Here is a 20,042-nt window from a genome sequence, read left to right as displayed (position 1 = left end):
ATCAGCTTGTTTGATGTCCAACAGACATATCTTCTGTTGCTCAGAAATAGGAAAATATAAAAACACCAGGCGATGTATATAAACCCTAGATGTATATAAACCATGGATTGATGATTCTATGTATTGGCCATTGAGATGCTTTGAAGCCACTGGTCGGCCATATTGCCACTCCCCAGTAGGTGCAGTCTTCCATTGGAGTGAATGTAATTCTACAGTATTTCAATTAAATATACAGTATTCAGAAATCACTCCACCATTTCCTGGTTGCTTAACATTTAGAATATTTCGCCTCATTTCAGTTCATGTGACAAAACAAGCAAGTATAGTGTAGAGAATCATTGTACCATCTAAACCGCTGTGAAATATATTAGCCATAACCAATATATATATGTTTTCAGCGGTTTGAAGCTGGTGTACAAAACCTAAAGTAGAGGACACAAAAACGTTTTTTTTAACTTACGGGAAGCATAGAGATAGGACACATCTACTGATTCTTAGACTTGCTTTCAATGAGAATGACAGATCTATAGCACACATTTCTATGTGAATTTGGTGGGGTATTCCAAAAACGTTCATATTGCAGCTTTAAATGTTTCAAGGACAAAATTACATTTATTTAAGTATTTGGAAACAATAACATTCGTAATCTAAAACAATTATACTTTAAGGAATTTAAAAAATATATATTTTATGTTTCGCTAAAATAATATAATTTAAAAGTATGCATTAAGGTGTTTGTAATATAATAAAAATGGCAAAAAAACGAATATAGAATATTTAGCTAGCAACCTCCATGGGAATTCGCTATTAATTATGCTAATTTTGTTAGCATTCTGATAATAGACACCCAATGGGCTTTTTAGCGTTTGTTGGAGCACCCTTTCCTATAGCTTCCAAAATATGCTTTACGACGGTGGGGGAGTGTCAAGATGGAGGCACGGTGGCTTCAACACAGCGCCCCCTATCAGTCACCTAGTTTATAGACGAACCATTGAGCAGGACTCAGGTGAAGTTTAAACTCAGTTGGTCGTTTAGGGTAATTTCCTGTTCCAAATTGTCTCTTGCATTAAACGTTGTTTACTATGTATTGACGTGGGAAAATAACATATTTTTTTCTCTATGATTGGTGAAATGTGAGACAGTCTTCTGTACAAATTGTTATGCCCAGAACATTAATCCCGGAACAAATATTTTTGCACTTGCATCAGCACGACTGAATAATGGCGTTGCACACGTTTACAACGTGACCTTTCGACACTTTTTTTTTCGATGAGCACGGATGTAAATTGAATTCAGACTGACACAAATGTAAGACATTCAATGGAATATTACCACGATTATATGACCCATTCTGTCCTTGTTGAGAGTGGACCTTAATTGCAGTTTGTATTATTTTTTGGAACATAAACACAGTCGCTTTCTATCTTGTCTGCACGTCGAACGGTATTTCTTCCTCTCTGATGGACAGTTCTGGAACTTTAAATATAACGACGTGAGTGTCAACATCTTGACTCCATATGCATGTATCATCAAACCATTGAAATGATGAGGTTTATCACACCACCGCTTTTGAACGAGCTGCGGCGGCGTCTCTCGCTGTTATCCACTGTCGCAAATAAACAGCTACCACTCACCTGCCTTCTCCCACCCCACCACTCTGCACCCCTAAAACGGCCTCTCTATACTGGGGCCACACTAAGAAAAGACGTACCCCTCCCTCAGTCTAAAGAAGATCAGACTGAAGAGAAACTGGACCTGGACATATGGAAGTCTGTGATGAGGTTTCAGGTCCCAGCGGTGGAGGCGGAGAAACAGGGAGGTGGTGGTGCTGCTCCTTCAGGACCAGGAGGAGGTGTTGCAGGGCAGGAGGAGGTCTCCCCACTGGAGGCCACCAGAGAGCTGATAGTGATGTGGCGTCAGGCTGGGAAGCTGGTGCCAGAGATCATGACTGACGAGGAGCTGGGGATCCTGGCCGAGTTCCAAACCAAGTCCTCCAAGAAGAAGTATCTGAAGTACCTGGCCATCAAGGAGGGCCACAAGAACAACCACAAGCAGAAACAGGAGAAGAAGAAGGCAGAGAGGAGCGAGAGGTTTCTGGAGGACGATAGGATCAGGCCTGGCGGTGTGAGAGGAGAGGAGGGTGAACTGAGGAACACTTTCCTTCTCCAGTTCTGGGGTCGTTCCCTGGACAAGCTGCTGGGTTGGAGGTCGGCCCAGGCCATGGTGTTCGGCCAGCCGCTGGTGTTCGATATGTCCTACGAACAGCAGATGGCGCGTCGGGAGGTGGAGAACACTGTGTCCCAGCTGATGGAGGTGGAGGGGTGGAACCGCCGAGCCCCGGACCCCTTCCACCTACACTTCTGTAACTTGCAGCCGGACGGGGGTTACCACAGGGAGCTGGTTAAACGCTACGGCGCCGAGGCCTGGGAGCGCCTCCTCATCACCTCCACAGAGCGACGTCACGTGGACCTGTTCCCCCGGGACGACCTGGTCTACCTGACGGCTGACTCCCCCAACGTCCTGCGTACCTTCGACCACTCTAAGGTCTACATCGTGGGCTCCATGGTGGACCGCTCCATCCAATCAGGGCTCTCCCTGGCCAACGCCAAGCGTCTGCAGCTGAATACGGCCCGTCTGCCACTCGATGACTTCCTCCAATGGGAGACGGGGGCCAAGAACCTGACCCTGGATCAGATGATACGCATCTTGCTGACACTGAAGGAGAGCGGGAGGTGGGAGGAGGCGCTGGAGCACGTACCCAAGAGGAAACATGATGGATTCTACCAGGAGAAACCCCAGCAGGACAGAGACAGAGGCTCAGATAAGGACAGGAGGTTTAGTGGCAGAACCAGAGGAGACACAGGGTTCAGGGCTGGGGACAGTGACCAAGCAATCAGGACTGGAGACAGAGGAGACAGTGACAGAGCAGTCAGGACTGGAGACAGAGGAGACAGTGACAGAGCAGTCAGGACTGGAGACAGAGGAGACAGTGACAGAGCAGTCAGGACTGGAGACAGAGGAGACAGTGACAGAGCAGTCAGGACCGGAGACAGTGACAGAGCAGTCAGGACTGGAGACAGAGACAGTATGGAGGAGTGGAGACAGAAACAGATGAATGGTGTGGTCAGAGAGAGAGGATCCACTAGAAGACATAGAGACAGTGTATTCAGTAGCAGAGACACGGTAGCAGTCAGTAAGGAAGCAGCAGGGGATGCAGAGAACAGACAGACCACCACCAGGGTACGGACATCACTAAAAACCAAGATGGAGGATCGGAACAGTACAGCCAAGAGCAGGAAGAAATTGCAGGAGGAAGAGTAGCCTTATTGGGCCAAATATTCTGAGACATTTCTCCTCTGAATGTTCTTCAGTTTCACCCTGTTGTGTTAATGGATTCAGAGATGACCTGATGAAAAGCACTTCTAAATGCCTTGAACACCTGACAGGTGCGGCATATCAAGACGCTGATTAAACAGCATGATCATTACACAGGTGCACCTTGTGCTGGGGACAATAAAAGGTCCAGTTCGGCAACAGCTCCAGGTGGACCATGAACATAAACATTTTTTTGATAAGCAACTCAGTGAGACTGTTGATTGTTTGGAATCTTTGGCGTATTTGCTACTTTGTGTCAATGTACACAGAGGAAAAATATATATAAACGCAACATGTGAAGTGTTTGTCCCATGTTTTTTGAGCTGAAATAAAAGATCCATAACATTTTCCACATGTACAAAAAGCTTATTTCTCTCAAAAAAATTGCACACATTTGTTTTACATCCCTGTTAGTGAGCATTTCTTATTTGTCATGATGATCCATCCACTTGACAGGTGTGGCATATCAAGAAGCTGATTAAAACAGCATGGTCGTTACACAGGTGCACCTTGTGCTGGGGTACAATAAAAGGCCACTAAAATGTACAGTAGTCATAACCTTTGACCTGAATTCAAAATGGATTCAATTGATCTTTTTTTTTTTTATCTCACCCATCTACAAATAATACTCCATAATGACAAGGTGAAAATGTGTTTAGAAATTTTATCAAACGTGTTGAAAAATAAATTAGCTGAAATATCTCATGTTTTCACACCTTAAACAAAAGATCAAATCTACACTAGAGTTGCGACCAAGACAGTGGATGTTCCTGACTAGATAGTTTAGACATCTACTTGAACATCTATGGAAAGACCTAAAGAAAATGGCTGTCTAGCAATGATCAACAACTAATTTGAATAATTCTCACCCATCTACACACAATACCCCATAATGACAAAGTGAAAATGGTCAATACCTTAGATAAGCACCTTTGGCAGCGATTAAAACTGCTAGGCTTTCTGGGTAAATCTCTAAAGAGTTTTCCACACCTGGATTGTGCAACATTTGCCCATTTATTATTTTCGATCTTCTTCAAGCTCTGTCTCATTGGTCGTTGATCATTACTACTCAACTATTTTCAGGTGTTGACATAAGATTGCGAAGTAGATTTAGGTCAGCTGTAACTCGGCCACTCAGGATCATTCACGGTCTTCTTGGTGAGTAACTCCAGTGTAGATCTTGACCTTGTGTTTTAGGTTTATTGTCCTGATGAAAGGTGAACTCCTCTCCCAGTGTCTGGTGGAAAGCAGACTGAACCAGGTTTTCCTCTAGGATTCTTCCTGTTTAGTTCCACACATCTACAACCTTCTGTCTGTCAGAAACATCCTCTGACCACAGCTCTGCCTCTCCTGTTTCCACACATCTACAACCTTCTGTCTGTCAGAAACATCCTCTGACCACAGCCCTGCCTCTCCTGTTTCCACACATCTACAACCTCCTGTCTGTCAGAAACATCCTCTGACCACAGCTCTGCCTCTCCTGTTTCCACACATCTACAACCTCCTGTCTGTCAGAAACATCCTCTGACCACAGCCCTGCCTCTCCTGTTTCCACACATTTACAACCTCCTGTCTGTCAGAAACATCCTCTGACCACAGCCCTGCCTCTCCTGTTTCCACACATCTAAAACCTCCTGTCTGTCAGAAACATCCTCTGACCACAGCTCTGCCTCTCCTGTTTCCACACATCTACAACCTCCTGTCTGTCAGAAACATCCTCTGACCACAGCCCTGCCTCTCCTGTTTCCACACATCTACAACCTCCTGTCTGTCAGAAACATCCTCTGACCACAGCCCTGCCTCTCCTGTTTCCACACATCTAAAACCTCCTGTCTGTCAGAAACATCCTCTGACCACAGCCCTGCCTCTCCTGTTTCCACACATCTAAAACCTTCTGTCTGTCAGAAACATCCTCTGACCACAGCCCTGCCTCTCCACATCTAAAACCTCCTGTCTGTCAGAAACATCCTCTGACCACAGCCCTGCCTCTCCACATCTAAAACCTCCTGTCTGTCAGAAACATCCTCTGACCACAGCCCTGCCTCTCCTGTTTCCACACATCTACAATACTCATCAGATCAATTCAATAAATATAACACTCAGAATTTTTAAAAACCTGATGGTGAATCAATCATACTGCTTGGGAAGCAGGTAGCCTAGTGGTTAGAGAGATGGGCAAGTAACCGAAAGGTTGCTGGATCGAATCCCCGAGCTGAACAAGGTTAAAAATCAGTCGTTCTGCCCCGGTCGGCCGTCATTGTAAATAAGAATTTGTTCTTAACTGACTTGCCAAGTTAAATAAAGGTTAAACAATAATAAGACCATTGAGGAATGCATTTCTATATACACAACATTTAGTTTGATGAATAGCATCTTAGCCTGAGTTCAAGTCTTCTGCGGGGTTCTCTCAATAGATGCTGTCTCTAACACTGAGGGCATCATGACTCCCTAGTCTTCAATAGATGCTGTCTCTAACACTGAGGGCATCATGACTCCCTAGTCTTCAGCAGGGTTCTCTCAATAGATGCTGTCTCTAACACTGAGGGCATCATGACTCCCTAGTCTTCAATAGATGCTGCCTCTAACACTGAGGGCATCATGACTCCCTAGTCTTCAATAGATGCTGTCTCTAACACTGAGGGCATCATGACTCCCTAGTCTTCAATAGATGCTGTCTCTAACACTGAGGGCATCATGACTCCCTAGTCTTCAATAGATGCTGTCTCTAACACTGAGGGCATCATGACTCCCTAGTCTTCAATAGATGCTGTCTCTAACACTGAGGGCATCATGACTCCCTAGTCTTCAATAGATGCTGTCTCTAACACTGAGGGCATCATGACTCCCTAGTCTTCAATAGATGCTGTCTCTAACACTGAGGGCATCATGACTCCCTAGTCTTCAATAGATGCTGTCTCTAACACTGAGGGCATCATGACTCCCTAGTCTTCAATAGATGCTGTCTCTAACACTGAGGGCATCATGACTCCCTAGTCTTCAATAGATGCTGTCTCTAACACTGAGGGCATCATGACTCCCTAGTCTTCAATAGATGCTGTCTCTAACACTGAGGGCATCATGACTCCCTAGTCTTCAATAGATGCTGTCTCTAACACTGAGGGCATCATGACTCCCTAGTCTTCAATAGATGCTGTCTCTAACACTGAGGGCATCATGACTCCCTAGTCTTCAATAGATGCTGTCTCTAACACTGAGGGCATCATGACTCCCTAGTCTTCAATAGATGCTGTCTCTAACACTGAGGGCATCATGACTCCCTAGTCTTCAATAGATGCTGTCTCTAACACTGAGGGCATCATGACTCCCTAGTCTTCAATAGATGCTGTCTAACACTGAGGGCATCATGACTCCCTAGTCTTCAATAGATGCTGTCTCTAACACTGAGGGCATCATGACTCCCTAGTCTTCAATAGATGCTGTCTCTAACACTGAGGGCATCATGACTCCCTAGTCTTCAATAGATGCTGTCTCTAACACTGAGGGCATCATGACTCCCTAGTCTTCAATAGATGCTGTCTCTAACACTGAGGGCATCATGACTCCCTAGTCTTCAATAGATGCTGTCTCTAACACTGAGGGCATCATGACTCCCTAGTCTTCAATAGATGCTGTCTCTAACACTGAGGGCATCATGACTCCCTAGTCTTCAGCAGGGTTAGACAACCAGGTGAAGGGAGTTGCTTACTAATTAGTAACCTAGACAACCAGGTGAAGGGAGTTGCTTACTAATTAGTAACCTAGCTCATGATGTCATGACTCCCTAGTCTTCAATAGATGCTGTCTCTAACACTGAGGGCATCATGACTCCCTAGTCTTCAATAGATGCTGTCTCTAACACTGAGGGCATCATGACTCCCTAGTCTTCAATAGATGCTGTCTCTAACACTGAGGGCATCATGACTCCCTAGTCTTCAATAGATGCTGTCTCTAACACTGAGGGCATCATGACTCCCTAGTCTTCAATAGATGCTGTCTCTAACACTGAGGGCATCATGACTCCCTAGTCTTCAATAGATGCTGTCTCTAACACTGAGGGCATCATGACTCCTAGTCTTCAATAGATGCTGTCTAACACTGAGGGCATCATGACTCCCTAGTCTTCAATAGATGCTGTCTCTAACACTGAGGGCATCATGACTCCCTAGTCTTCAATAGATGCTGTCTCTAACACTGAGGGCATCATGACTCCCTAGTCTTCAATAGATGCTGTCTCTAACACTGAGGGCATCATGACTCCCTAGTCTTCAATAGATGCTGTCTCTAACACTGAGGGCATCATGACTCCTAGTCTTCAATAGATGCTGTCTCTAACACTGAGGGCATCATGACTCCCTAGTCTTCAATAGATGCTGTCTCTAACACTGAGGGCATCATGACTCCCTAGTCTTCAGCAGGGTTAGACAACCAGGTGAAGGGAGTTGCTTACTAATTAGTAACCTAGACAACCAGGTGAAGGGAGTTGCTTACTAATTAGTAACCTAGCTCATGATGTCATGACTCCCTAGTCTTCAATAGATGCTGTCTCTAACACTGAGGGCATCATGACTCCCTAGTCTTCAATAGATGCTGTCTCTAACACTGAGGGCATCATGACTCCCTAGTCTTCAGCAGGGTTCTCTCAACAGATGCTGTCTCTAACACTGAGGGCATCATGACTCCCTAGTCTTCTGCAGGGTTCTCTCAATAGATGCTGTCTCTAACACTGAGGGCATCATGACTCCCTAGTCTTCAATAGATGCTGTCTCTAACACTGAGGGCATCATGACTCCCTAGTCTTCAATAGATGCTGTCTAACACTGAGGGCATCATGACTCCCTAGTCTTCAATAGATGCTGTCTCTAACAATGAGGGCATCATGACTCCCTAGTCTTCAATAGATGCTGTCTCTAACACTGAGGGCATCATGACTCCCTAGTCTTCTGCAGGGTTCTCTCAATAGATGCTGTGTCTAACACTGAGGGCATCATGACTCCCTAGTCTTCAATAGATGCTGTCTCTAACACTGAGGGCATCATGACTCCCTAGTCTTCAATAGATGCTGTCTCTAACACTGAGGGCATCATGACTCCCTAGTCTTCAATAGATGCTGTCTCTAACACTGAGGGCATCATGACTCCCTAGTCTTCAATAGATGCTGTCTCTAACACTGAGGGCATCATGACTCCCTAGTCTTCAATAGATGCTGTCTCTAACACTGAGGGCATCATGACTCCCTAGTCTTCAATAGATGCTGTCTCTAACACTGAGGGCATCATGATGTCATGACTCCCTAGTCTTCAGCAGGGTTCTCTCAATAGATGCTGTCTCTAACACTGAGGCAATCATGACTCCCTAGTCTTCAATAGATGCTGTCTCTAACACTGAGGGCATCATGACTCCCTAGTCTTCAATAGATTCTGTCTCTAACACTGAGGGCATCATGATGTCATGACTCCCTAGTCTTCAATAGATGCTGTCTCTAACACTGAGGGCATCATGACTCCCTAGTCTTCAATAGATGCTGTCTCTAACACTGAGGACATCATGATGTCATGACTCCCTAGTCTTCAATAGATGCTGTCTCTAACACTGAGGGCATCATGATGTCATGACTCCCTAGTCTTCAGTAGGGTTCTCTCAATAGATGCTGTCTCTAACACTTAGGACATCATGATGTCATGACTCCCTAGTCTTCAATAGATGCTGTCTCTAACACTGAGGGCATCATGACTCCCTAGTCTTCAATAGATGCTGTCTCTAACACTGAGGGCATCATGATGTCATGACTCCCTAGTCTTCAGCAGGGTTCTCTCAATAGATGCTGTCTCTAACACTGAGGGCATCATGATGTCATGACTCCCTAGTCTTCAATAGATGCTGTCTCTAACACTGAGGGCATCATGACTCCCTAGTCTTCAGCAGGGTTCTCTCAATAGATGCTGTCTCTAACACTGAGGGCATCATGACTCCCTAGTCTTCAATAGATGCTGTCTCTAACACTGAGGGCATCATGATGTCATGACTCCCTAGTCTTCTGCAGGGTTCTCTCAATAGATGCTGTCTCTAACACTGAGGGCATCATGACTCCCTAGTCTTCAATAGATGCTGTCTCTAACACTGAGGGCATCATGACTCCCTAGTCTTCAATAGATGCTGTCTCTAACACTGAGGGCATCATGACTCCCTAGTCTTCAGCGGGGTTCTCTTAATAGATGCTGTCTCTAACACTGAGGGCATCATGACTCCCTAGTCTTCTGCAGGGTTCTCTCAATAGATGCTGTCTCTAACACTGAGGGCATCATGACTCCCTAGTCTTCAGCAGGGTTCTCTCAATAGATGCTGTCTCTAACACTGAGGGCATCATGACTCCCTAGTCTTCAATAGATGCTGTCTCTAACACTGAGGGCATCATGACTCCCTAGTCTTCAATAGATGCTGTCTCTAACACTGAGGGCATCATGACTCCCTAGTCTTCTGCAGGGTTCTCTCAATAGATGCTGTCTCTAACACTGAGGGCATCATGACTCCCTAGTCTTCAGCGGGGTTAGACAACCAGGTGAGGGCAGGTGAGGGCAGTTCCTTACTAATTAGTAACCTAGACAACCAGGTGAGGGCAGTTCCTTACTAATTAGTTACCTAGACAACCAGGTGAAGGTAGTTGCTTACTAATTAGTAACCTAGACAACCAGGTGAAGGGAGTTGTTTACTAATTAGTAACCTAGACAACCAGGTGAGGGGAGTTCCTTACTAATTAGTTACCTAGATAACCAGGTGAAGGTAGTTGCTTACTAATCTGTAACTTAGACAACCAGGTGAGGGGAGTTCCTTACTAATTAGTTACCTAGACAACCAGGTGAAGGGAGTTGCTTACTAATTAGTAACCTAGACAACCAGGTGAAGGTAGTTGCTTACTAATCAGTAACCTAGACAACCAGGTGAGTGGAGTTCCTTACTAATCAGTAACCTAGACAACCAGGTGAGGGGAGTTCCTTACTAATCAGTAACCTAGACAACCAGGTGAGGGGAGTTCCTTACTAATCAGTAACCTAGACAACCAGGTGAGGGGAGTTCCTTACTAATCAGTAACCTAGACAACCAGGTGAAGGTAGTTGCTTACTAATCAGTAACCTAGACAACCAGGTGAAGGTAGTTGCTTACTAATCTGTAACCTAGACAACCAGGTGAAGGGAGTTGCTTACTAATTAGTAACCTAGACAACCAGGTGAAGGGAGTTGCTTACTAATTAGTAACCTAGGCAACCAGGTGAAGGGAGTTGCTTACTAATTAGTAACCTAGGCAACCAGGTGAAGGGAGTTGCTTACTAATTAGTAACCTAGACAACCAGGTGAGTGGAGTTGCTTACTAATGGAGTACTTCTCCTGTCCTATTCGGTGTCCTGTGTAAATCTAAGTGTGCGTTCTCTAATTCTCTCCTTCTCTCTTTCTTTCTCTCTCTCGGAGGACCTGAGCCCTAGAACCATGCCCCAGGACTACCTGACATGATGACTCCTTGCTGTCCCCAGTCCACCTGGCCATGCTGCTGCTCCAGTTTCAACTGGCCTGGGCCCTAGGACCATGTCCCAGGACTACCTGACATGAGGACTCCTTGCTGTCCCCAGTCCACCTGGCCATGCTCCTGCTCCAGTTTCAACTGTTCTGCCTTACTATTATTCAACCATGCTGGTCATTTATGAACATTTGAACATCTTGGCCACGTTCTGTTATAATCTCCACCTGGCACAGCCAGAAGAGGACTGGCCACCCCACATATGCTCTCTCTAATTCTCTCTTTCTTTCTCTCTCTCGGAGGACCTGAGCCCTAGGACCGTGCCCCAGGACTACCTGACATGATGGCTCCTTGCTGTCCCCAGTCCATCTGACTGTGCTGCTGCTCCAGTTTCAACTGTTCTGCCTTATTATTATTTGACCATGCTGGTCATTTATGAACATTTGAACATCTTGGTCATGTTCTGTTATAATCTCTACCCGGCACAGCCAGAAGAGGACTGGCCACCCCACATAGCCCGGTTCCTCTCTAGGTTTCTTCCTAGGTTTTGGCCTTTCTAGGGAGTTTTTCCTAGCCACCGTGCTTTTACACCTGCATTGTTTGCTGTTTGGGGTTTTAGGCTGGGTTTCTGTACAGCACTTTGAGATATCAGCTGATGTACGAAGGGCTATATAAATAAATTTGATTTGATTTGATTTGATTTAATCAGTAACCTAGACAACCAGGTGAGTGGAGTTCCTTACTAATCAGTAACCTAGACAACCAGGTGAGGGGAGTTCCTTACTAATCAGTAACCTAGACAACCAGGTGAGGGGAGTTCCTTACTAATCAGTAACCTAGACAACCAGGTGAGGGGAGTTCCTTACTAATCAGTAACCTAGACAACCAGGTGAGGGGAGTTCCTTACTAATCAGTAACCTAGACAACCAGGTGAGGGGAGTTCCTTACTAATCAGTAACCTAGACAACCAGGTGAGGGGAGTTCCTTACTAATCAGTAACCTAGACAACCAGGTGAAGGTAGTTGCTTACTAATCAGTAACCTAGACAACCAGGTGAAGGTAGTTCCTTACTAATTAGTAACCTAGACAACCAGGTGAAGGTAGTTCCTTGCTAATCAGTAACCTAGACAACTAGGTGAGGGGAGTTCCTTACTAATCAGTAACCTAGACAACCAGGTGAGGGGAGTTCCTTACTAATCAGTAACCTAGACAACCAGGTGAGGGGAGTTCCTTACTAATCAGTAACCTAGACAACCAGGTGAGGGGAGTTCCTTACTAATCAGTAACCTAGACAACCAGGTGAGGAGAGTTCCTTACTAATTCACCAGTCAAGTACAAGGAAGGACCAGAAACCCACAGACACTCGGCCGTCCGTGGTCCAACTTTGACCATATTTTTTTGGGGAAGCCCCATTGATTCTAAGATGGAACATTTTCAGATTCTCCGAACTCACTTCCTTGTTTAAATCACTTGCTCTGCTCACGTTCTGAAGCCCACAATGTCGTGGGAGGTTCTAAGAGTTATGAGACGGTGACGGACTGAGAGAGATCAGCCAATTAAAATCAGCGGTTGTTTCGTCAGCTTCTGCCGTGCTTCCAGTCAAGTCCCGCTCTGAGGCCGCTGTGAAACCAGACGGTTCGACGGAGGGAGAGCCGGCTGGTGTTCCTCACAGCGGCCTGCGTCGACCTGTCCAGGTTAAAGGTCACGACCCCTGCCCTCTGACCCCTAGAGGACCAGGATGTCTCCGCTGCAGCGCTCGCAGCAGTTGAAGGTGATGTTCTCATAGCGAGTGTAAGGGTGGAACCGGCCGATGCTCTTCTTATTGGTCAGGAAGGCCGAGGGGGAGGAGTCGGAGATAGAGAGGGGGGAGGGCTCTTCCTCGTTGTCTGAACGGGAAATAGGGTCCAGGATCTTCAACACCTGAGAAGGGGGGAGAAAGACACGGGGGGAGAGAAAGACACCGGGGGGGAGAGAGAGAAAAGACACGGGGGGAGAGAAAGACACGGGGGGGGAGAAAGACACGGGGGGGAGGAGTCGGAGATAGAGAGGGGGAGAGAAAGAGACGGGGGGGGGAGGAGAGAGAAAGAGACGGGGGGGGAGAGAGAAAGAGACGGGGGGAGGAGAGAGAAAGAGACGGGGGGAGAAAGACACGGGGGGGGAGAGAAAGACAGAAAGAGTGAGCGGGTTGTTTCTGGATTAGAGGCCAGTGTGAGAGTCCTGCTGGGGGGGGGTCCCACTCCACTTCCTACCTTCTCAGCCATCTTCTCAGCAGGCGTGTGTGAGGTGTTAGGGAGCTCTGAGATCTGTCTTCCTTTCCCCAGCCCGGCTCCACTGCTGCTCCCTACTGGCCCAACCTTCCCCAGCAGGCGGGAGTTGATGGCGTCCGCCAGCTTGTGATTGGCTAGGGCTAGTTCTCCCGTGCTGAGTGGCTGGCCACTGGGGTAGTAGGTCTGCTGTCGACCCCACTGGAGAGAGACCAGCAGCTGCTCCAGAGACCTGGGAGAGAGAGACACACAAACACATCCTCTGTATCGCCGGTAGTGTGGTGGGGATCTCAGTAACTTTATGTTCCTATGTGAGTTTTACCACTAGTGTGTTGTATAGAAGTCCTCCTGTACCTGTGGGTTAGCATCATGTCTGTGTGTTGTAACTGTGGGTTAGCATCATGTCTGTGTGTTGTACCTGTGGGTTAGCATCATGTCTGTGTGTTGTACCTGTGGGTTAGCATCATGTCTGTGTGTTGTACCTGTGGGTTAGCATCATGTCTGTGTGTTGTACCTGTGGGTTAGCATCATGTCTGTGTGTTGTAACTGTGGGTTAGCATCATGTCTGTGTGTTGTACCTGTGGGTTAGCATCATGTCTGTGTGTTGTACCTGTGGGTTAGCATCATGTCTGTGTGTTGTACCTGTGGGTTAGCATCATGCCTGTGTGTTGTACCTGTGGGTTAGCATCATGCCTGTGTGTTGTGGGTTAGCATCATGTCTGTGTGTTGTACCTGTGGGTTAGCGTCATGTCTGTGTGTTGTACCTGTGGGTTAGCGTCATGTCTGTGTGTTGTACCTGTGGGTTAGCCTCGTGTCTGTGTGTTGTACCTGTGGGTTAGCGTCATGTCTGTCGGTTGTACCTGTGGGTTAGCATCATGTCTGTGTGTTGTACCTGTGGGTTAGCATCATGTCTGTGTGTTGTAACTGTGGGTTAGCATCATGTCTGTGTGTTGTACCTGTGGGTTAGCATCATGTCTGTGTGTTGTACCTGTGGGTTAGCATCATGTCTGTGTGTTGTACCTGTGGGTTAGCATCATGTCTGTGTGTTGTACCTGTGGGTTAGCATCATGTCTGTGTGTTGTACCTGTGGGTTAGCATCATGTCTGTGTGTTGTACCTGTGGGTTAGCGTCATGTCTGTGTGTTGTACCTGTGGGTTAGCGTCATGTCTGTGTGTTGTAACTGTGGGTTAGCATCATGTCTGTGTTGTACCTGTGGGTTAGCGTCATGTCTGTCGGTTGTACCTGTGGGTTAGCGTCATGTCTGTCGGTTGTACCTGTGGGTTAGCATCATGTCTGTGTGTTGTACCTGTGGGTTAGCATCATGTCTGTGTGTTGTACCTGTGGGTTAGCATCATGTCTGTGTGTTGTGGGTTAGCATCATGTCTGTGTGTTGTGGGTTAGCATCATGTCTGTGTGTTGTACCTGTGGGTTAGCATCATGTCTGTGTGTTGTAACTGTGGGTTAACATCATGTCTGTGTGTTGTACCTGTGGGTTAGCATCGTGTCTGTGTGTTGTACCTGTGGGTTAGCGTCGTGTCTGTGTGTTGTACCTGTGGGTTAGCATCATGTCTGTGTGTTGTACCTGTGGGTTAGCATCATGACTGTGTGTTAGCATCATGCCTGTGTGTTGTACCTGTGGGTTAGCATCATGTCTGTGTGTTGTACCTGTGGGTTAGCATCATGTCTGTGTGTTGTACCTGTGGGTTAGCGTCATGTCTGTGTGTTGTACCTGTGGGTTAGCATCATGTCTGTGTGTTGTACCTGTGGGTTAGCATCATGTCTGTGTGTTGTACCTGTGGGTTAGCATCATGTCTGTGTGTTGTACCTGTGGGTTATCATCATGTCTGTGTGTTGTACCTGTGGGTTAGCATCGTGTCTGTGTGTTGTACCTGTGGGTTAGCATCATGTCTGTGTGTTGTACCTGTGGGTTAGCATCATGACTGTGTGTTAGCATCATGCCTGTGTGTTGTACCTGTGGGTTAGCATCATGTCTGTGTGTTGTACCTGTGGGTTAGCATCATGTCTGTGTGTTGTACCTGTGGGTTAGCCTCATGTCTGTGTGTTGTACCTGTGGGTTAGCCTCATGTCTGTGTGTTGTACCTGTGGGTTAGCATCATGTCTGTGTGTTGTACCTGTGGGTTAGCATCATGTCTGTGTGTTGTAACTGTGGGTTAGCATCATGTCTGTGTGTTGTACCTGTGGGTTAGCATCATGTCTGTGTGTTGTAACTGTGGGTTAGCATCATGTCTGTGTGTTGTACCTGTGGGTTAGCATCATGTCTCTAGAGAACTCGTCTCTCTCACTCAGCAGGTCTGTTATGGCGCTCTGAGCCTCTCTGGTCTGGTGCTGGAGAGAAACCCTGGCATTGGTCAGCTCCTCCGCCATCACTCTTGAAGAAATACCACACACACAACAGTCAGTCGATACACACACACACACACACACACACACACACACACACACACACACACACACACACACACACACACACACACACACACACACACACACACACACACACACACACACACACACACACACACACACACACACACACACACACCCCTACCTGGACGCTAGGAACTTGCTCCTCCAGACATCACATTGTATAGACATGCGTTCCAGCTGTTCTGCTGTGGAGGCCCGGCTGCGACCCAGAGCCTCGTTCTCTAAGATCAGCTGGTTCTTCTCTCTGGCCAGACGCTCAAAATGGTACTGCAGGTCATCACCTACAGAGGCTACCAGCAGCTTCTTCAACTCTCTGTTCACCTATAGGACAACACAGAGTTGAGTCGGTTCAAATATGGACCAGAGTTCTGTCCTTATCGGGACAAAGGCAAACTCAGGGTCCAGATTAACTCCTACAGTCACTGAACAAAACTCGGGGTCCAGATTAACTCCTACAGTCACTGAACAAAACTCAGGGTCCAGATTAACTCCTACAGTCACTGAACAAAACTCAGGGTCCAGATTAACTCCTGCAGTCACTGAACAAAACTCAGATTAACTCCTACAGTCACTGAACAAAACTCGGGGTCCAGATTAACTCCTACAGTCACTGAACAAAACTCAGGGTCCAGATAAACTCCTACAGTCATTGAACAAAACTCAGGGTCCAGATTAACTCCTACAGTCACTGAACAAAACTCAGGGTCCAGATTAACTCCTACAGTCACTGAACAAAACTCACGATCCAGATTAACTCCTACAGTCACTGAACAACTCTAAATAACGTGTTTCATAGTGTTAAAGGCCCAAATGCAGCTGTTTTTTTTTAAATCTCTCAATATCAAATTATTTCTGGGGAACAATTAAGGTCCTCACCGTGATCGTCTTCAATTAAAAATGGTTTTATAAAAAAGAAACAGAAATAGCTTCTTAGCTAGGAATAATTTCTCAAGCAAGAATTTAGTTTGGACTGTCTGGGCGTGGCCTGAGTGGTGAAGGGAAAGCTGAAAACTAGCTGTTATTGGCAGAGAGGTTTGGAACTCTTTCTTATTGGTCTATTATTGGTCTATTAACTTTACCTCCTGGTGATGTCACCAGACAGGCCAAACCTCCATCCCACCAAAACTTGGGTAGAGAGGTTTGGAAACAAAACGGGCTCAGGAAGTCTTTTCCAACAGCTCTTACACTAAAAGGTCCTTATCATAATTTTCACAGTAGTTCTCCAAACTCAGTGTGGAAATATATATAAAACACAGTAATTTGATGTTTTTGATGGCACTGGGCCTTTAAGTTAACTCATTTACCCACCTCAGTCTGCACGTGGAGCTGGTTGAGGAGCCCCTCCTTGTCCTGCAGCAGTCTTCTCTCTGAGTTCTGCAGCTTCTCCATGGCTCCTCTCAGGTCCTCCAGAGGAGGGGAGGGAGGCCGCTCCTCCATCTGCTGCCCAGCCCAGGCCTCTCCTTTCTCCTCAGCCAGGCCCACATGACCCCCACTCCGGCTGATGGCGGCACGGGGAACAACGATCCTCACCGCCTCCACCACCATGCAGGCCTCCCGAGGAACCTTCCCCAGGTGGAGCACCCCGGGGGGCTGGGGCGCAGACGGGGTGGCTCTGGGGCTCTGCTGCGGGGTGGAGTGGGGGCTGTGCTGGAGGCTGGCGGGGGCAGGGTGCGTCTTCTTGGGGCTTTGTTTGGGACAAGCTACCTTAAGTAGTGGCACCGAAGACAGAGGCGTATCCACGACACCGATCTCCTTAGCGACTGGGGGCTTGTCTGTCTCCATGCCGTCGCCGGGGCCCCTGACTGGACGGACGGAACCTGGAACATGGCAAACATTCTGGAATGTTATCTCTCTCTCTCAATGTATTGGCTGGAGGAGTTATCAGGTCTCAACATGGCTGTGTGTGATTGGCTGAGAGGATGCAGGGGGAGGATGTAAACAACAGTGGAATGATAGGGGGTGATAACGGCTTACCTCTGTCTGCTACTGCAGCGGTAGACATTATGGTGGAGGAAGTCTTTTGATTTGATTTTGATTTGATATGCCATTTAGCAGACGCTTTTATCCAAAGCGACTTACAGTCATGTGTGCATACATTCTACGTATGGCTTACCTCGGTCTGCTACTGTAGCGGTAGACATGACGGTGGAGGAAGTCTTCACAACAGTCCAGTGGAATGATAGGGGGACAGGGCGGTGGACGACTTCCAGGATGGCAGTTTAGATCTCTCTCCCGAAGACAGACAGATGTTGATTCGGAGTTTACCACCCTGTCAGACATGTTAAATGAATCAAATAAAATAAGAAAGTAGCGAGAGAATCTCGCACAGCTCCTGTAACTAGCCAATGGACTTTTTCTGCCTTCAATTATTTTGTTTTTTTAATATGTTTTGAATTGGTAAAATGAAGAGTCAAAACAGCTGCCCTTTCCAACTAGTTGTTTAACCTGGCTAGCCCTTTCCAACTAGTTGTTTAACCTGGCTAGCCCTTTCCAACTAGTTGTTTAACCTGGCTAGCCCTTTCCAACTAGTAGTTTAACCTGGCTAGCCCTTTCCAACTAGTTGTTTAACCTGGCTAGCCCTTTCCAACTAGTTGTTTAACCTGGCTAGCCCTTTCCAACTAGTAGTTTAACCTGGCTAGCCCTTTCCAACTAGTTGTTTAACCTGGCTAGCCCTTTCCAACTAGTTGTTTAACCTGGCCAGCCCTTTCCAACTAGTTGTTTAACCTGGCTAGCCCTTTCCAACTAGTTGTTTAACCTGGCCAGCCCTTTCCAACTAGTTGTTTAACCTGGCTAGCCCTTTCTAACTAGTTGTTTAACCTGGCTAGCCCTTTCCAACTAGTTGTTTAACCTGGCTAGCCCTTTCCAACTAGTTGTTTAACCTGGCTAGCCCTTTCCAACTAGTAGTTTAACCTGGCTAGCCCTTTCCAACTAGTTGTTTAACCTGGCTAGCCCTTTCCAACTAGTTGTTTAACCTGGCTAGCCCTTTCCAACTAGTAGTTTAACCTGGCTAGCCCTTTCCAACTAGTTGTTTAACCTGGCTAGCCCTTTCCAACTAGTTGTTTAACCTGGCCAGCCCTTTCCAACTAGTTGTTTAACCTGGCTAGCCCTTTCCAACTAGTTGTTTAACCTGGCCAGCCCTTTCCAACTAGTTGTTTAACCTGGCTAGCCCTTTCTAACTAGTTGTTTAACCTGGCTAGCCCTTTCCAACTAGTTGTTTAACCTGGCTAGCCCTTTCCAACTAGTTGTTTAACCTGGCCAGCCCTTTCCAACTAGTTGTTTAACCTGGCTAGCCCTTTCCAACTAGTTGTTTAACCTGGCCAGCCCTTTCCAACTAGTTGTTTAACCTGGCTAGCCCTTTCCAACTAGTTGTTTAACCTGGCCAGCCCTTTCCAACTAGTTGTTTAACCTGGCCAGCCCTTTCCAACTAGTTGTTTAACCTGGCTAGCCCTTTCCAACTAGTTGTTTAACCTGGCCAGCCCTTTCCAACTAGTTGTTTAACCTGGCTAGCCCTTTCCAACTAGTTGTTTAACCTGGCCAGCCCTTTCCAACTAGTTGTTTAACCTGGCTAGCCCTTTCTAACTAGTTGTTTAACCTGGCTAGCCCTTTCCAACTAGTTGTTTAACCTGGCTAGCCCTTTCCAACTAGTTGTTTAACCTGGCCAGCCCTTTCCAACTAGTTGTTTAACCTGGCTAGCCCTTTCCAACTAGTTGTTTAACCTGGCCAGCCCTTTCCAACTAGTTGTTTAACCTGGCCAGCCCTTTCCAACTAGTTGTTTAACCTGGCTAGCCCTTTCCAACTAGTTGTTTAACCTGGCTAGCCCTTTCCAACTAGTTGTTTAACCTGGCCAGCCCTTTCCAACTAGTTGTTTAACCTGGCTAGCCCTTTCCAACTAGTTGTTTAACCTGGCTAGCCCTTTCCAACTAGTTGTTTAACCTGGCTAGCCCTTTCCAACTAGTTGTTTAACCTGGCTAGCCCTTTCCAACTAGTTGTTTAACAGCAGTGGCAGCACATGACCAACACCCAGCCGGTCAGATAAGGATATAAGAGAAGGGAGTTCAGCTTTCCTCAACTAACAGACACTAACAACAAAGCAAACCGAGTAGGAAACAAAGACCCTGGACATAAACGTGTAAACATTGATAACTAACATCAGCAGTGTAAAATGAGTGTAACGTAAGAGAGATATCAAAACGGTATGAGAATAAACATGCACATTACTGTTGTTGAAAAGATTTCCTCTGTTAAATCTTGGTCGCCATCTTGTTTGTGTTCTCAGCGACCGGACGCTGTTGGCTTGGCGGACGTGGAGGGGTTTCCGGCAGGAAACAGACTCTGAATCAGCTTGGACGATTTCTCATCCATAGTGGGGACAGTAAACAGATATCCCAAATCTGATTCAGGATCAGTAAACGGAAGTTGAGACGACAGCGTTACAAAATTACCAAACCG

General features: G+C 46.7%; 2 protein-coding genes across 2 annotated transcripts; one reads left to right on the top strand and one right to left on the bottom strand.

Moving 5' to 3' along the window:
* The first annotated feature begins 1,466 nt into the window (after positions 1-1,466).
* LOC124023160 (tRNA methyltransferase 10 homolog C-like) lies at positions 1,467-3,723 on the top strand. The gene has a single exon (XM_046337697.1). It carries the CDS (start codon positions 1,522-1,524, stop codon positions 3,319-3,321), a length of 1,800 nt encoding a protein of 599 aa, XP_046193653.1. The 5' UTR covers positions 1,467-1,521; the 3' UTR covers positions 3,322-3,723.
* An 8,057-nt stretch (positions 3,724-11,780) lies between these two features.
* Positions 11,781-17,840, bottom strand: LOC124023163 (golgin-45-like). Its single transcript, XM_046337698.1, has 6 exons — positions 17,707-17,840; positions 16,902-17,410; positions 15,715-15,914; positions 15,406-15,534; positions 13,131-13,377; positions 11,781-12,801 (listed from the first exon to the last, which is right to left on the bottom strand). Exons 1-6 carry the CDS (start codon positions 17,732-17,734, stop codon positions 12,607-12,609), a joined length of 1,308 nt encoding a protein of 435 aa, XP_046193654.1. The 5' UTR covers positions 17,735-17,840; the 3' UTR covers positions 11,781-12,606.
* Positions 17,841-20,042: the final 2,202 nt, after the last annotated feature.

The sequence above is a fragment of the Oncorhynchus gorbuscha genome, unplaced genomic scaffold (genome assembly GCF_021184085.1).
Source record: "Oncorhynchus gorbuscha isolate QuinsamMale2020 ecotype Even-year unplaced genomic scaffold, OgorEven_v1.0 Un_scaffold_1521, whole genome shotgun sequence".
In the NCBI taxonomy this organism is placed as follows: domain Eukaryota; kingdom Metazoa; phylum Chordata; class Actinopteri; order Salmoniformes; family Salmonidae; genus Oncorhynchus; species Oncorhynchus gorbuscha.
Note: the sequence above shows the minus strand (reverse complement) of the source record. Positions and strands in the feature narration are given on the sequence as shown.